The sequence below is a fragment of the Mobula birostris genome, chromosome 5 (assembly GCF_030028105.1).
Source record: "Mobula birostris isolate sMobBir1 chromosome 5, sMobBir1.hap1, whole genome shotgun sequence".
NCBI lineage: Eukaryota > Metazoa > Chordata > Chondrichthyes > Myliobatiformes > Myliobatidae > Mobula > Mobula birostris.
The window spans coordinates 169,073,211-169,092,028 of NC_092374.1; the positions used below are offsets into that span (position 1 = coordinate 169,073,211).

Here is an 18,818-nt window from a genome sequence, read left to right on the forward strand (position 1 = left end):
GCTCTCGGGTCAGTGGCTCCAAATGCACAATATAGTTGTAGCTGTATTTTTAAATTCTGGAATGAAATTTTGAATAAGACCGTAATGTGCACTTTACCATACTTGATGCAAGATACTGAGATGATAAATTCTCGTTCTGGTGTTAAAGCAACTAGAAGTTAGTCTGAAATCACCCAAACTGCAAAAACAAAAGTTAGAAAAGTCTGAAGTCAAATATTTATTGACAAGCCACATGTACAAAACAAAACAGCCGGCTAATGAATGAGCTAACTTTGTTACAACACTTAAATTTACATACAGCAGGACAATAGTTCCAGTTTAAATAAAATTAAAATCCTCAACTTTCCCCAAATATAAAATTTCATTAATGTCTTCAAAAACAATTCTGATGGTAAAATGATTTAAGTTAGACAAAAAAATAGTAAAAATGTTTGCTGATAATTTTCTGTCACTTTGGCAAAGGAAGAGCATGTGCTATGTGAGTTTTTTTTATCAAAAATGTAACAAAGACTGTGTACATCTGGGATAAAGCTTACTGATGAATATTGCACTCAATGTACAAGAGTAAAAACAAGGACATTTGTAAAATATACTGTGTATGTCACAGGAGTAGTTAAAATACCCTAGTCCAACTTTCCCTCAGTGACACTTCTGTTATAGGCAAGGCAATAATTCTATCTTCTGGTGAAATCTCTATATTGTTCAACATTACAGCTCATGAAAATACTTTACTAGAAATGCAACTGTGTACGGAAAGCTACACGCACTTGGTGATAACGACTGTACACTGGAATTGTTCGACATTTAGGCTCATTAGTGCACTGTGGTGGAACACCACTGTCATTATCAGGGCTACAACTGTGGGAAAGGGAAAAGCCACATGCATTAAGTATTTCTGCATGAAAACACATGCCAAGTGCACTGAATTTCACCAGAAATAATGCAAGAGCATATTTTTCAGTCCTGCTTGATATAAACTCATGTAACCAGTACAGAGTCTACAATGCTGAACCCATTTTTTTTACTTTCAACAATGAAACTATAATCTCCAATTTTGTCGCACGAGACTGCAACACTTACCTGGAATATAACCTCCTTCTGCTACCTTGTCATTAATAACTATATACAGGTAATAGATATGTGTAAACAGACAGCAAAAATATTGATGCTAACATTATATCCCTGCGTTTCTTTGTCGAATATATTAAACATACAAAGTCTATACTTTTAAGACAGGTTTGAGTAGCAAAGCAATGGACCCAGTTCCACCACGGAATACTAAAAACTGTACAGTAATTTGCTCCCTACAGAACACTTAAAATCCATGATGTGTCCTCCGGAGCTCAAATGTGCAAACATGGTTTCCTTTGGGCTCACAACCCAGATGGCCTCACTTCTGCAGAGTTAAGGCTGGACTCATCTGCCATCTTGTGTGGGAAGTATCCTGAGTGAAAACATGCAAGGTAAAGACTCCTGACGATGACCACCCGCTCGCCAACGCTCAGACCATGGAGGACGAGTTCGAGATGCCGTGGACCACGGTTCCACCTGCCGTCCCGCTGATTGCATTGAAGATGTGATATGAGTTGGGCAGGAGGCTGATCTTCATCCCCTCGTCCTCTGGTGAAATCTGAACAAGAGAACAAGACTGTTTCAAAATCCAAAAGCAAAGGCGGGCAGAAAAATTCCACAAAAGTGCCGGGCGGCCCGCCTCGCGCAAAGTTTTCTCAGGGTGCAACTCAAAATACAGGGAATGAGTTTTCGGATTGCTGCACACACAAACACACTGATGTCATGCACTTCCAGAGTGTACAACAGGGACATTACCATCAGAGCTGCTCACATTACAAGAGGGAAGCGTTCAGAGAAAAGAAGAGAATGAGAAAACACTAGTTAGATTTCATTTGAATCACTCCGCGATTTTACATTATTGAATTACAGGTAAGTGTAAAATTCTGGGCCCATGCAACTGATTACTGAAATATCCCAGTATTCCTGTCTTTCTGAATTTTCTACCAACATAACTTTGCTTTTAAAATATCTCATTCAATCAAATCTCTACATTACCCTATCACACTTTACACAAATGGCAGCACAAAAAGATTTCAAAACACTAAACCTGCCCACAAACTTGTGATGAAATTAAAAAGTGATTGCAATTACAGGTATAGTTGGCATGCCCTCCCTGGGCATCCATTGCCTGTTTAAGACCAGATTTAATGCATTCGGATAGAACTGTAGATTACTAGTTGAAATGGTAAAATTAAACTAATTTAAATTTTAAAATTTTAAATGTAAAAAAAGAGATTAAAACACATTGATTCTTACATTATGAAATAAAATTTCTTCATTTTCTTTAAAAAAAACTAAGATTTTTTTTCTTAGAGGAGAACATTAGCAAGAGAAAGTCTTCTGTTTTCCTGATTGTCATTAATATCCAGCTCTTGCCCATTAGATTCCAAAAACACAGCAGATTGTGAACTATACATAGAAGAGAATAAAAGGGTATTCTGACACAGATGGAACACGACTTATTGATGAGCATAAATATGTAACAGAAGTGCAAAAGGTTTTTTCTGTTGGCATGTTAAGTTTTCTGCTGGAGAGACTATCACTCAGGGTCGGGAGTCCAGGATCCAATGAGGTCTGCCAGCAGTTCCTGTTGACATATTCCTTCCACCGTTAAGAAGCTGCCTAGTCATTACAGACAGTGGCTCCCATTTCAGCTGCCAAATCTCCTCATAACAAGGGGGTGCCAAACACTGCAGAAGTTAGAAATCCCCCCCCCCCCCAAAAAGTACTTAAAACAAAAATGAATATACACTTGGTATGCTTGCTGCCTTGGTTGTGAGATTGCTGAAAACCCCAACTCCTTAAAAGGGGTATTGTGAGGTCATCAGGTGTCTGTACGATGGGGGTGCAGATTTTAATAAAGAAGCGAGGCTTTCCGCCAAGAAGTTTTGCAATGGCTGGTCTAGAAGTGGTAGGTTGCGATATTCAGGAACTGAGAGGGTGCAGCTATCAGGGGACAACCAATCGGCTGAGGACTTCCACTGCAGGAAACTGAATGTTGATTGGTTACTTTGGATTGTCAGATTACAAAGACGACTGCCAGGTCAGAGCGGAGGTGATGTTCTGACTTACATCAGAGAAAGAATATAAAGCACTCCCTTGTAAATCCAAACAGAAACCTTGGAGAAGTAGGGAATTCTCTCCCACAGGACAGGGGTCTCGGTGAAGAGCAGGATGGGTTTTAGTGTAAATTGAATAAACACAGGAGGGATTGGAGGCTGGAAAATGATGATGGGGTAGGGAGGTGGATAGAGAAGGATGCCGGGATGTTGGTGTGGGAAACGTAACAGGAGGAAGCAGGTAGGGTGAGTAGGCTGTCATCATGCTATATATTTGGAACAAAAGCACTTCCAATTCTGTGACAGACCAATGCTCACGGCTCACTCACAGTGAATTGAAGGTTTACTGTACTTGTGCCATCCTGCCAATTTCTAACTAAAAATTTTTTAAAAAGAGGTGAGAGTGAAAGTAGAAAGTAGTTCATTAACATGGTGAGCTGCTGTGTTTATAATTCTGTGACAAGAGCACCTTTCATTTCACCAAGTAGTAGGTCAGTCTATGGGCAGCCCAAGTCCTCATCACCAAGAACCCAGCAGGTGAGCTAGGGAGGAACTCCCCACCTCCCCTCTTCTGCCAAACCTTTCTAACACGCCAAGCTCTGAGTTCAGTACCACTCTGTACACAAAGCTTCATCATGTAATGGAACACAGAGATTGTTAATCAGGGCCAGAGCTGACCTCACTCCCAAAAGGGTTGAGTATCATCCCGCCCCTCTACCACCTCCTCCCCATCTCCACCCCAGGTCCGGAGAATACTTCTCCAACAGACAGACAGTGCATTACTTCCTCTGACTGATTGCAGTGGAAACCAGGCAAGCTCCCACCCATCCAGAGCTGTGGGGGAGAAAGAGAGAGGGCCAGAAGGCACTGACTTGAGGTGAAGAGCGTAGAGTATGGGACATGGAGGGAGAGCTGTGGGGAGAAGCAATGACCAGAGATTAAACACCTGAGATTACAGCTGGGGCTGACCTGGGTGGCATGGAAATGGAGTGGGAAGTCATGAGGGATGGCGGAGAAGGTAAGTACTGAGGTTAGAAGTTGACAGGACATAAATAAAAGCCTTCATACTGTGAGTAAGCATTAGCATTGGGCTGTGGTCTGTCACAGAATTGTAAGTGCTTTAATTTCAAATTTAAAGCACGGGAACAGCCCATTCAGCCTCCCATTTCTGAGTGAGAGCGTGGTGGAAAGCAGGGGAGCAGGACAGATCACAGAGGGGCAACACAGAACTCCCGAAGAGAAGAGGAAAGCCTCGCCAAAGCGGGCACACCCTGGAGAAACCATAGTGGAGCACTGAAACGGGGGCACAGGAGACTGCGGTCGCTAGAACCTGGAGCAACAGACAAGATTCAGCGGGCCAGGCAGCATCTGTGGAGGGAAATGGACCGTCTCAACCTGAAATAAGTGAGCTGTGGACTCAGACCCCAAGATCCCTCAGTACTGCAACACTGCCACAAGGTGTGTACTGTCCCTGTGCATTGGCTGATATTGCGATGTTTCTGTGGAACATCTCAGGATGTGCTGCCAAATTAAACGTATGTGAGTTATGGCTGAAAGGGGAAGAAAATATTTGGCTTCTGGTCTCTGTGTATTTACTGGGACACAACAACAGCACTGTGAGGTTCAATGGCACACGTGCACTTGATCTTTAATTGCTCTAATTCAGACTTTAAAATCAACGTATTCTGGTGAAACAAGAACACACTCAGTGTAATAAAATGAGGAATGTTGTTAATGGATTTGATACTTGTCGCTGGCCTCACCTGTTCGTGCATGATGTTGGAGAGCTCGCGAACCATCTCCCTGTAGTTGCTTTTCATTTCCTCCTGATACTCCAGTTGGTCCTCCTTGATCAAACGTTCGTTCACGACCAGGGCATGTCCACAAGCTTCGACAAACTGCCTGTGGAGGCGGAGAGTGGACACTGAGCTACTGAAGTGGGGCATACACATCACTGTAGTGTGGTGGTTAGCGCATTGCTTTATAACCATTGGGGCTCAACTCCCCCCACTGCCTGTGAGGACTCCCCGGGACTGCTGCAGTTTCCTCCCACATTCCAAAGACGTACTGGGCAGGGTTAGTCAGTTGCGGGCATGCTACGTTGGCATTGGTAGAGTGGCGACATTTGCAGGCTGCCCAGCACAATACTTACTGATTTGACGCCAACGACGCATTTCACTGTATGTTTTGATGTTCGATCGACATCTGGCAGATCAAGCTAATCTTTATCTTTAAGCCTTGGCTGTCACGGTCACAAAGGTACAGACAGACTGGCATTTACCTGAACACTTCCTTCAGCTGCTTGACTTTGTTGTCCGGGTACTTCTTCACATTGGTTTCCTCCAGGAAGGCTCGGGCGTAAGCTAATGGGCCAGCATTGACCTACAGTAGGAAGAAAATAACGGTGCAGGCTTACAGCAAACGCAACAGAAACTAGAGTGAATTAAACTCTCCTGATGGGCAGTGTCCATTATCTTCAGACTGACAGAAAGGTAGTGAGAGAGAGAAAATGCATCATCTTTCCACGTCTGTCCCTACCCTTCTACCTCTCTGTTGTTGTCACTTTAACATCTCTTTCTCTACTAGCTCAGACTACACAACAATCTGTTTGCTCTTGCACTCGTTGCTTACTAGTGGTGAATGAACTTATCCAGTGTAGATAACCTCACTCACCACCACTCTGAACTGATTCGACGATCTTTCAATAACTCTTTAAAACTTGTGCTCTCAGCACTATTTTTATTTTCCCCAGTTTGGCTTCTTTCTGCACTTTGATTGTTTGTCACTCTTTGTATAGTTTTTTTGTAAAATTCTACTGTATTTCTTTTCCCCCCTGTAAATGCCTGCAAGAAAATAAATTGCAAGGTAGTATTTAGTAACATATATGTACTTCGATAATAAAATTTACTTTGAACTTTATTACTATGATGGACGGTGTTTGCTCTGTGAGCTTCACAAACGCAAGGCACTTCATTAACCCTGGTGTTTATGCCAATAAAATAATCTGAACCTGAATCTCTCTTCTGCATCACCTCTATCCCACAGTCAATCTGTTCAGCTGTAGGTTATAGTCCTACAGCATAGAAACAGGCACCAAGTCTGTGCCAACCTCCAAAATCAACCCACTGCTTCCTTCCCATGTGGCCCTCCAGTTTTTTCTTTCTTCCGTGTGTCTAAGAGTCTCTTAAATGTCCCTAATGTGTTTGCCTCTACCAACACCCCAACAGTACGATCCATGCACTCACCATTTTCTGTGTGAGAAAAGCTACTACCTCTGGCATCCCCCCTATGCTTTCTCTCAATCACCTTAAAATTATATCCTTTCATATTAGCAATTGCTGCCCCGGGTTAAAAAGTGCTGCCTGTCCACTCTATCTATGTCTCTTCTCCTCTCATACAACTACTTTTACTCCAAAGAGAAAAGCCTTCAGTTGCTCAACCTTTCCTCATTCGAAACGCTCTCTAATCCAGGCTGCTTCCTGGTAAATCTCCTCTGCACCCTCTCTAAAGCTTCCCCATCCTTCCTCCGATGAGATGACCAGAACTGAGCACGACACTCAATGATCAATTACTTCGCAGGTCAACCATCAAGCACAGAGCACAGAGGATCTGCTCCCAGTAATCTCAGCTCAACCCAGGCAGAACTGGCCAAGGAAAGGGAGTGGGTGAGTTTTAGCACAATTAGCCCAATGTTTCCTACATTGGGGGGAAAAAAAATATCAGCAGAGCAAGATTATTCCCTGTCCAAACCACTTCAAACCATTCCACCAGCCTTCTGGACCTAGGAGACTTCTTCAAACTACAATATCCAATTTCCATTTCAGAAGCACTTATGCAGGCTGTTATGGAAACTCTCATTTTTCAAAAATAACATTTAATTTACCGATGCAACCAATGAACTGACTACACTGTCTAACACACACAAAATGCTGGCGGTCAGGCAGCATCTATGGAAGAAAGTGAACAGTCAACATTATGGATCCGTTAAAAGAGCCCTGGTGAAACATCTCGGTTTGAAATGTCAACTGTTCCTTTTTCTCTATTGATGCTGCCTGACCGACTGAGTTCCTCCAGCATTTTGAGTGTGTGGCTCAAATCTTCCTGCATCTGCAAAATCCCTCATGTAACACTGCCTAACGTTGCTTTTAAAGTCACTTCCTATGATTCCATAAGATCTGGGCACTGCGGCTGAAAATCATTTTCGGTGATACACCCACTTTCAGTTGACTGGATCAAACTGCCCCTGCTCGTAAATAGGTAGGTACAAATGCATTTCCACACAAAATGCTGGGGTTCTGATAAAAGGTCTTGGCCTGGAATGACAAGTATTTATTCCTTCCCTGGATGCTGCCTGGCCTGCTAAGTTCCCCCGGCATTTTCTGTGTGTTGCTCTGTAGTTCCAGCATTTGCAGAATCGGCTGTGTTTAAGAAAACCTTTAAAATTCAGAATGCAGAAAAAAAATATAAATCTGGCATGAACCTAGCAAATGACTAAATGCCTTGGCAACCTAACCAGGGCAATACACAGCAGATTTCCCAACTGTTCCCAAAGAGAAAGTTCCAGTTTTTTAGTTGAAAATCCCACCTGCACGATGACACTGCCTTGGAGCTTGAGCTGAAGTTTGATCATGTCGACATCAGGAGAGGAACACAGTATCTGCAGCTCTGACACTTTATTGCTCATCTCATCGATTGCAACCTCAATAGGATTCAGGTCGATGTGTTGCTGGTACATCACTGGGATTCGCTTCTTCACATAGGGGAAATGGTGCATCGCTACGGAAGGCAGAAAGTAATTCACATCAGAAATGCCGCGACAGAGGTTGTCATGAAACCTCTGTGTTCAGGAGCATGTTAAGTTTCAATAATCACTGAGCTCTTGTTCAATGGCAATAAGAGATTCATTGAACAACATGCAGCGTCTTTAATAGGGCCGGAAAATACAAATAAATATTAGGATGCAGCCAGAAGTTTGGTAAAATGTGCAGGTTCTAAGGGAATCTTGGAGCAGCAGGGCTTGGGCTTTGGAGGGGATTCCTGAGCTTAGAAGGCAGACAGCCAACAATGGCCAGAACTGGTGAGTGTAGAATGATTTGAAGGCCTGAAGGTGGTTACAGGGAAACAGAGAGAATTCGAGAGCAAAGGTGAGAATTTTTGTTTAAATGAGGCACTGCTTAACTGGGCTGTAGGATCAAGAGTGGCATGCAAAATGGATGGTACCACTTAGAACAGGTCTTGGCATTGGCAGGAGGAAGAAAATCCGTTAAGTCTCTGGGCAAAGGCAAAACAAACACAGGGTCACAACTAAGTTCCAAAGAATCAAAGGTTCGTGAACCCTCATGCTAAATATAAAAAGGTTTAAAGAAATGCAATACAAGGGTTGCCATGTGAACTTTTTTACACAAAGAGCAGTAGATGCCTGGGATGGGCTGCCAGGGGTAGTGGTAGAAATTGATTAAATAGTAATGATTAAGAGGTAGCTAGATAAACACATAAAAATATGAGAAATGCAGGGCTACGGATAATATTTAGGCAGAAGAGGTTTAGTTGAATTTCCATTGTTTTCAGCAGATATCACAGGCCAGAAGACCTGTGTTCTATTTTGCAGCTTCATTGCCTCGACTAGAGTGGTACAAAAGTATTCCCTAGAGCACGGAAAAATAAGGGGAGAGTTGATAAGGTATACAAAATTATGACGGGTTTAGACAGGGTAAATGCAAACAGGTTTTCTCCCCACTAAGGTTGGGCGAGACTAGAGCTGGAGATCATGGGTTAAGGGTGAAAGGTTAAATGCTAAAGGGGAACATGAGGGGGAATTTCTTCACTGAGAGGGTGGTGAGACTGTAAAATGAGCGGCCAGCAGAAATGATGGATGCGGGTTGGATTTAAAAGAAATGTGGATAGGTACATGGATGGGAGGGGGAATGGAGGGCTATGGCAGGGTGCAGGTTGATGGGACTCAGTAGAATAATAGTTCAGCATACATTAGATGGGTCTGTTTCTATGCCATTGTGTTCTGTTCCTCTAAAAGTAATCGATTGGTCCACAAGAGATGCTAGCATCAAGACCAAGAGTCTGTCAAAGAGATACTTTTGATAAGGAATGCCCTAACTGGAGAAACAAACAGGATGTGGAGAGGTTTGGGTTGTGAACTCCAGGGCAGAAGGATTAGCCACTGGTGGGTGTGCGATTCAGTCTGGAGATACAGGAGTACTAGAGGGGTGCAGGTAGTGAAGGAGTTTGGAGACTGTCAGCCAAAATCTGGTTTAAGAGTAATTCTGAGCAAACAACAGAATGAAATAGGATTCATAGGAAATCATTAATTATTATAGTTTAGCCTCTTATGCTCTACTTCACAAAGATACTTGCAAATTTCTACAGGTGTACAGTGACAATAGACAATAGGTGCAGGAGGAGGCCATTCGGCCCTTCGAGCCAGCACCACCATTCACTGTGATCATGGCTGATCATCCACAATCAGTATCATCCACAATCAGTATCCAATTCCTGCCTTATCCCCATAACCTTTGATTCCGCTATCTTTAAGAGCTCTATCCATCTCTTTCTTGAAAGCATCCACTGCCTTCTGGGGCAGAGCATTCCACATATCCACCAATCTCTGGGTGAAAAAGTTTTTCCTCAACTCTGTTCTAAATGGCCTACCCCTTATTCTTAAACTGTGGCCTCTGGTTCTGGACTCACCCATCAGCGGGAACATGCTTCCTGCCTCCAGTGTGTCCAATCCCCTAATAATCTTATATATTTCAATCAGATCCCCTTCATCCTTCTAAATTCCAGAGTATACAAGCCCAGTCACTCCAATCTTTCAACATATGACAGTCCCGCCATCCCGGGAATTAACCTTGTGAACCTACGCTGCACTCCCTCAATAGCAAGAATGTCCTTCCTCAAATTTGGAGACCAAAACTGCACACAGTACTCCAGGTGTGGTCTCACCAGGGCCCTATACAGCTGCAGAAGGACCCGTTTGCTCCCATACTCAATTCCCCTTGTTATGAAGGCCAGCATGCCATTAGCTTTCTTCACTGCCTGCTGTACTTGCATGCTTGCTTTCAGAGACTGATGAACAAGAACACCTAGATCTCGTTGTACTTCTCCTTTTCTTAACTTGACTCCATTTAGATAACAATCTGCCTTCCTGTTCTTACCACCAAAGTGGATAACCTCACATTTATCCACACTAACTGCAACTGCCATGCATCCGCCCACTCACCAGCCTGTTCAAGTCACCCTGCATTCTCATAACATCCTCCTCACTTTTAACACTGCCACCCAGCTTTGTCATCTGCAAATTTGCTAATGTTACTTTTAATCCCTCCATCTAAAACATTAATGTATAGTGGAGAGCATTGTGACTGTTTGTATCACAACCTGATATAAAGGCTCCAATGCATGAGGCGAAAGAGGACTGTAGGCTCAGCCAGCTCCATCCTGGGCATAACCCTCCCCGCCGTTGAGGACATCTTCGAAAGGTGGTGCCTTAAGAAGGTGGCATCCATCAATAAAAACCTTCACCATCTGGGACATGTCCTCTTTGCTCTTCTACCATCAGGAAGGTGGTACAGGAGCCTGAAGACCCACAATGAATGTTTTAAAAACAGCTTCTTCCCCGCTGTCATCAGATTTCTAAACGGTCCACGAACACTACCTCATTATTCATCCTTTACAAGATATATTTTTTTTTATAATTTATAGTAATTCTTTGTTATGTTTTCAAGGATCAATTTTATTCACCATATACATTTACATGCAATAGGAATTTGCTGCGGTGAGTTGGTCAGATCACAAGGTGCAACAAAAAGTGACAACATTCCAACAAGTTCTAAATTAAGCACTCGATAATGATAAAGGTTTTGCACCCTACTGCTGCTGCAGAGTAACACATTTCATGAAGTATGTCAGTAGTTATAAGCCTCATCCTATGAGATCATGGATGACAAGGTTTGGGCTTTGGGTCTGGCAGTGGTGAACAGTGAGTCAGGTAAATGTTGGAACTACGATGTGTAGGAGCTAACTGTATAAACAGCGAGAGACGCCACGCTGTAGAAACTGATAAATATATACATAAACAAGATAATTAAATTAGGTTTAATTGCAAAGAAAAATGCAATATATTGACTGTAAAATGTAGAATGAAGAATCCTTTACAGGCAATTAGTCACTGCAGCACTAATCATAGTGAATGATGTGCAAAGTTTCAGAAGAGACAGTAAAACCAAGATCATTACTTGGTTTTGTTCCAAAACCACAGTAAACTTTGGACTCAGGAAAAGCTTCTTCCAGTTACCAGACAGGTAAGGAGAGGTGTTAGAAAGAATGTCATTCTGTTCCAGTGATAAATGACTGCTCCAGGAGAATTCCAAACTTGTAAAGCACCAAGATTATGAGAAGTGCTCCAGACACACAGCTGAAGATGAAGGGTCTTGACCCAAAACGTCAACTGTTTATTTATTTCCGTAGATGCTGCCTGACTTGCTGAGCTCCTCCAGCATTTTGTGTGTGTTTCTCTAGACCAGGGGTTCCCAACTTAGGGTCCACAGACACCTCGGTTAATGATGGGGGCCCATGGCATAAAAAAGGTTGGGAACTCCTCCCCTAGACACTCAGCTCGCAGGTTTAATCATATTTTTTTTTCTCTTGACAAAAGCCAACTCCAGAAGACATTCCTGAACTGAATCAAGGCACCAGCAATTTCCTTCTCTAAACATCCTTGCCCATCTCACAGTACCCTAGGCTCTCACCCAAATGAAGTCACGTTCACTCATCACCAAGCCCCCTACCCCCAACATTTGCCGACTTTCAGCTAAGCAGTTGCTTAATATCCTTGTTTCCTGTTCCAAGGGCAAGCCGATACATTCTGATTTCTGGGAATGGCAGGGCTGCCAAATGAGGGGAGATCAAATTGACTAGGCTTACATTCACTAGCAGTTGTGAAGGAAGAGTGGGGACCTAATGTAGATCGGACTCGACATTGGGCAGTAGTTTTCTCTGCTGGGTAGTAGAGAACCAGGGATCACCCACACACACTCAAGTCCACAGGATGAGAGGTTTTGGACTGAGATGGAGAGAAACTTCTCCAGATTTTCTGTAAACCTGTGGAAGTTACTCCCACTGGGATGCAAAGGCGAACTTGCAGAATATACAGTATTTAAGGAGATAAATAAAGTTCTGGGTACAGAAGGTCTCAAGGGAATATGGCACTGAGAGGGAGGACTGGTCATAATTGCAAAGAATGAGGAGGCAGGATGGAAGGATGAAGAATATACTACAGCTCACGATTCTATGTTCCACCTTTAATAGGTACAAGACCTAAAATGTGCTTGTTGCTATGAGGTTTGGATTGGAGGTGTGAAGAGGCCTTGAGGGTCAAGGAGAGTCAAAGTCCAGGGAGGGAGTTGAAAATAGGTTAATGTTGAAATGGAAGCACCAAGTAAGGTGATGAGTAACCAGGTGTGGTGGAGTCGAGTGATGGATAGTGGAATCACCACGTACAGGGGATTAGTAACCGGATGGGGTGGGATCGAGTGGTGGACAGTGGAATCACCACGTACGGGGGATTAGTAACCAGATGGGGTGGAGTCGAGTGGTGGACAGTGGAATCACCACGTACGGGGGATTAGTAACCGGATGGGGTGGGATCGAGTGGTGGACAGTGGAATCACCACGTACAGGAGATTAGTAACCGGATGGGGTGGGATCGAGTGGTGGACAGTGGAATCACCATGTACAGGGGATTAGTAACCGGATGGGGTGGGATCGAGTGGTGGACAGTGGAATCACCACGTACAGGGGATTAGTAACCGGATGGGGTGGGATCGAGTGGTGGACAGTGGAATCACCACGTACAAGGGATTAGTAACCGGATGGGGTGGGATCAAGTGGTGGACAGTGGAATCACCACGTACAGGGGATTAGTAACCGGGTGGGGTGGGATCGAGTGGTGGACAGTGGAATCACCACGTACAGGGGATTAGTAACCGGGTGGGGTGGGATCGAGTGGTGGACAGTGGAATCACCACGTACAGGGGATTAGTAACCGGGTGGGGTGGGATCGAGTGCTGGACAGTGGAATCACCACGTACAGGGGACTAGTAACCGGGTGGGGTGGGATCGAGTGGTGGACAGTGGAAGCACCATGTAGAGGGGATGAATAACTGGATGGGGTGGGGTGGGGTTGAGTGATGGCACAGGACACTCACTGGTCAGGATGGCTCTTCGCTTGCACTGTTGATCTACTCCTCCTTGTTTCTTTCCCGAGACAGTGAATGGCATCTCAAACACAAACCGCTGGATGTTGTGGCTTCGCTCAAAATCGGTTTTCCTGTCCTGCAATTCCTTCTCGTCGAGAAACGGTGTCACGTAGGTGACCTGAATGTAGGCATACTTTGAGTCCAGGTCCTTTGGATTGACCTTGGTGGAAGGAAAATAACTTGATCAGAGAACATCGGGAGAAGAGGTTTAACCAGTATGTCAAGGGTAGGTTAACATCCGGGCAGCACCTCGCTCACCTAAGTTATAACTACATATTTCACAGGGGTAAGTGAACGCATAATAAATAACTCAAAGTCAAAAAATCTTCAGGTGCTGAAAATCAAAAATAAAAACACAAAACATTGGAAAGCACTCAGCAGATCTTCAACCCGAAACATTAACCCTGCTTCTCTTTCCTGAGCATTTCCAGGGTTTTGTTTTATTTGATTTTTAATTTAAATCAGTAACCTGTGCTCTAAAGCATGAGTCTACCAATGCAAGTTCCCTCTAGTTTTCACATTTACCTCAGTATCTAACTTATTCTTGACAGATTAACCAGCCATTCATCCAATTAGACACCTGGGTGGAGAACAACTACCTTCAAGACCAGGGGGGAGTGTGTACCGGGGCTCCCCAGGGGTCCGTGCTAGGTAGCACAGCTTCATAGGATGTGCATCAATGATCTGAACATGGCAATGGTTACCAGCTCATTGTTTGGGAACGATAAATTTGTAAGTAAGCTTATCACATGTACTGATGAACAGTGAAAAACTTGTCTCCCATATCCTTCATACAGATCAGTTAATATAACAGTGCATTAAAGTTGTAAAACAGTAACAGTACAGAATAAAAGCTACAGAGAAGGTGCAGTGCAGGCTGGTAATTAAGTGCAAGGTCATATCGAGGGAGATTGTGAGGTCAAGAGTCCATCTTGTCATTCTAAGGGCACCTTTCAACAGTGGGGTAGAAGCTGCCTTTGAGTCTGGTGGTACATGCTTTCAAATGCATACATCTCCTGCCTGATGGGAGGGTGAAGAGTGAATGACCATGGCGGGGGGTGGGGGAGGGGGTAGGGGTGCAATGGATATCTTTGATTATGCCAGCTGCTTTCCTGAGGCAGTGAGAAGTGCAGACAGAGTCCATGGAGGGGAGGCTGGTTTCCGTGATCTGCTGAGTTTCTTGTGGTCTCGGGCAGAGCAGTTGGCACACCAAGCTACCATGGGCACAAGGGCAAGATGCTTCCCATGCTGCATTGATAAAAATTGGTCAGGGCCAAAGGGGACACGCCAAATTTCTTTCAGCTTCTCAGGAAGTAGAGAGCCTGGTGAGCATTCTTGGCCATGGAGCAAGTCACACCATTCTCCATCTGGCTCTTCTTTAACCCCTTGTTCCTTCTCTTTTCCTCACTTGCCTATCACCCCTGTCTGGTGCCCCTCCTCCTTCCCTTTCTCAAATGATCCACTCTCCTCTATCAGGTTCCTCCTTCTTCACCTATCGCCTCACAGTTTCTCACTTCATTTCCCCTTTCTCCACCCACCCATTTTCCATCTCACCTGGCTTCACCTAAAACCCGCTAGTTTCTACTCCTTCCCCCACCCCAACCTTCTTATTCTTGCTTCTTCCGCCTTCCTTCCAGTCCTGATGATGGGTCTCAGTCTGAAACATCCTCTCGTGAGGGGCCGACTGACCTGCTGAGTTCCTCCAGCATTTTGTATGTGTAACTAAAAGCATTCAGAACTTTTTTACTTTTTCCTCAGACTCACTCAAGATACCGACACCTGGCCCTCACTAACGAGAAGATGGTTGCAATCTGTTTTCACAACCTGGTGCAGTCTTCACGGCTAAATGCCCAGCATAAAATTTATATAAAAATAAAATTATTGCATATATATTACATGTCTGTCTTACTGGAACCAACACACAGGCATGCAATAGTTCAATAAAATTCATTCTCTCAGTATGTAGGAGTTGGCTAAAAAGTATTCGGGAACAATAGCTCATGTTGGGTGGAGTGTTTGAATCTTGTACATCCTTCAGGAGTGTTGAAGTTTTGAAAATTCCCGTAGTTACTGCACAATTACTTTCAGCACAGCAATGCCTCCCAGGTTCACAGGTAAGTGATAAAGTGCTTATAAAAAGTGTAAGGTTGCCAAAAGTTGTGGTTTTGCAACACCACTCCTCTCACCTTTCCATCATCGTAGATTATCCTTACATTCTCGGAGCCAAACTTGTCGGAATAGAGCTTTAGGAGCCGCTGAGAGATCTCTGACAGCTGCGTCAGCTTCGGCTCTTTATAAATATACTCCTTTCCGTCCTCATCTTCAAAGAAGCCCTGTCACGAATGACGTCAGGTAAGATGAGTGAAAAGAATCCAAACATATGGACACATGGAACAATGAACCAAAGTCAAACCAATCAAAAACTTGAAGACAACAAAGCAAAAGATTCTCCAAAGTCTCCTCAAGACCACCATTAATGCCAACTGATTTAACACCACTTTTTTTCATGGATCTCACTAATACTAATTTCCAGCTTGAGGATTCAAGTGCCAGGATATTTTGTTGGGACTTCCTATAATTTTATAGTATGTTTTGGCACGCAGGGCTAGCTTGGGGAGGAGAATCGAGCTGCTTTTGTATTTCTGTGAGACAAAGAAATGTGAGTTTGCTGGCCGTATTTAACAGAAAAACATCTGGAACTGCTTTTCAGGTTAGTGCAAGGTCACCACATTCGAATCGCAAAGCTTGAGGGGAATAATAAGTAATTAATTCACAAACCACAGACAAGACTTTGCAACCAAATTAATCAAAGACGTATTGCTAAAAGTGCTAGACTTTCGTTTAAAAAATTCTATGAATCACGAAAAGTTAAGTAATATTGCTTTTAAATTCAAATGACCTGAGGTAACTCATTCTTTTTTGTTCAGTTTCTGAATTTAATGATATTTCTGTAGGAAGCTTGGCATTTGGAAAGCATAATTGCTCCAAGCAATAAGCAAGCTTTGTGATAAACTCCAAGGAGTTTGAACTGCTACAATGCTCATGATACCTCAGCAATACTGGCCCTCAAAAGCAGTCCATGTTGTGAGGTTCAGGCAGCGTTTCCCAGTGATTCATTATCTAGATTCAGGACCTGAAGCAGAGATATGCCCAAATCCCAAAGGTAGGTTCAGATGTGCAAAAGAGGTGTGTGGGACATGGAAATAAACTGATCTTAACAGACAAATAACTGGGTGCAGCACAAGCATTATTCCAGTTTTTTGAACAGAATGGGTGATGTGCAAGAAGTCTTCCAGGTACAGATGATAAGCTGACATTAAAAAAAATTATCCACGGCAAATCAGAGTGCCTTTAATGCAGTGAGGCCTACTGCATCATATGTGACACCATCACTTAATTACCTCCACATCTCTCTCATTGTCTGTAAACTGGTCTTGCTATAAAGTTATAAAAGACAAAGAACAAAAGCGATAATTACATGCGTTCCTTATTTCTACTAGTCGTAATTACCCAAAGCTAAAAGCACACCAAACTGAATGACCAATGAGAAAAACTGCCGTCAAACTTTTAAGGACACGCACAGCTATTTTTTAATGGTGATGTATTACAATGAGGAGTGAACTGCTTCGCTCAAACTTCCAGATTTCTACATGCATCTTCACTATGAAGAAAGCAAGGCTGTGAATGGCATTCATTAACACGTCACCTCTTCCCTTGAAAGTTACAGATAAGGTTACGACTGCAAAGCTGGCAATGTCAAAAGCAAGCTAGCAGGGTCACACCACAACACATGATGAGCTCGTGGCTTACATGAAAGGCATCTCTGTAAAACTTACCGCTGCCTTCAAGAGGACGGAAGGGTGGAAAGGAAAATATTAGTGAAAAATCTCAACATAAGTTCTGCTACAAACAGGAACATCAACAAGCAAAACATTTCACTCTGGTTATCTGAAAACTCAGTGTCTGCTTTATTAGGTACAGGAATGGAACCGGGTACGGCCTTCTGCTACTTCAGCCCATCCACTTCAAGGTTCAACATGTCATGCATTCTAAGATGCTCTTCTGCACACCACTGTTGTATCGTGCGGTTATCTGACTTACCATTACTAGAGACTGTTGTGTGTGTAAAAATCTCAGATCAGCAGTTTCTGAGATACTCAAATCACCCCGTCTGACACCAACAATCATTTAATGGTCAAAGTCATTTAGATCACGTTTCTTCCCCATTCCGCTATTTGGACTGAACAACAACTGAACCTCCTGTCTGTCTGTCTGTATCTTGTTTTACGGCGGTTGGCATCCAGCTTAATGGTGCATTACCGCCACCCTCTGCTCCAGAATGTGCACTAGACATACATTCTAAATCCCTTCACCCAATCTCACACACACACACACACACACACACACACACCCCACACTTCACCCTCCCATCTTTGACCATCCTAGTATCCTATTCCTGTTTATTCGTCATATTCTATAAAAAACCCCTGTACCCCTTAAAAATGCTAAAAATACCCAGACTTGTGCTCTCTCACCCATGCCCAGCAATCCTTTTAATGTGAATTCCTGCATCCCCAACTCCCTTAATTTATTTCTCATCATCTCTCTCTGTATCCCATACTTCCTGCAACTCAGAACTACATGTTCTACTGACTCCTCTTCCTGACATTCCTCACACAATCCTGTCTGGTGTTTCCCTATCATTTTCAATGTTTTGTTTAATGCACAATGCCCCAGCCTTAACCTAGTCCACACAATTTCCTCTCTTCTGTTTCCATTACCTACCCTAGTAACTGCAACACTCTTTTGTATTTGATATAAATGCCTCCCTTTCCCCTCCCTGTCCCATCTTTCTTGCCACATTCGGTTGACTTTTTCCCAGATTACACACTTAACCTCTGCTTTACTGATACTAATGTGCATTTCCACATTTTCTTTCTTTAATGCCCTCTTTGCCAACTCATCCACCCTCTCATTCCCCTTCACCCCTACCTGTGCTGGAACCCATAGAAATTTTACCTGACCTCCCTGATTTGCAATCCTTGTAACTAACTGAAGGACTTCATAAAGTACATCTTGCCGACTGTTTGTGTGAAAAGAGCTTAAACTTGCTAGAACGGAGGATGAATCTGAACATATCAATGCTTTGACTTGTCTGGCTTTCTGCACCCATAACTGAACCTCCTGACCACGCCTGCATGTTTTTATGCACTGAGTTGCTGCCACATTTGGCTGATTAGATATTTGCATTAACAAGCAGGTGTTTTTAGTAAAGAGGCCATTGAGTGTAGATAAAAATCAACATTCAAAAAACAAATAGAGTGTGGAAATTTCCTTCAACTCTTAATCTCCACTGGATTTTAATCTCTAGCTGAGTCAATGAAAGTAAACTTCCTTTCATCAATTCATGTTTTAT

The 18,818-nt window shown here is 43.4% G+C and overlaps 1 protein-coding gene across 6 annotated transcripts in view; it reads right to left on the minus strand.

The window, feature by feature from the left end:
• Window positions 1–204: 204 nt before the first annotated feature.
• The window catches only part of LOC140198021 (dedicator of cytokinesis protein 9-like), a 352,664-nt gene continuing 334,050 nt past the window's right edge, over window positions 205–18,818 (minus strand). For 5 of the 6 annotated variants that reach the window (XM_072258835.1, XM_072258830.1, XM_072258833.1 and 2 more), the window contains exons 48-53: window positions 15,589–15,735; window positions 13,352–13,562; window positions 7,717–7,907; window positions 5,413–5,513; window positions 4,895–5,033; window positions 205–1,630 (exon numbers count right to left, since the gene is read on the minus strand). In XM_072258835.1, coding sequence (XP_072114936.1) covers window positions 1,502–1,630; window positions 4,895–5,033; window positions 5,413–5,513; window positions 7,717–7,907; window positions 13,352–13,562; window positions 15,589–15,735 — 918 coding nt within the window. In that variant the 3' untranslated portion in view covers window positions 205–1,501. The remainder of the gene's footprint in view (window positions 1,631–4,894; window positions 5,034–5,412; window positions 5,514–7,716; window positions 7,908–13,351; window positions 13,563–15,588; window positions 15,736–18,818) is intronic. The other variant, XM_072258836.1, reaches the window with a different exon arrangement.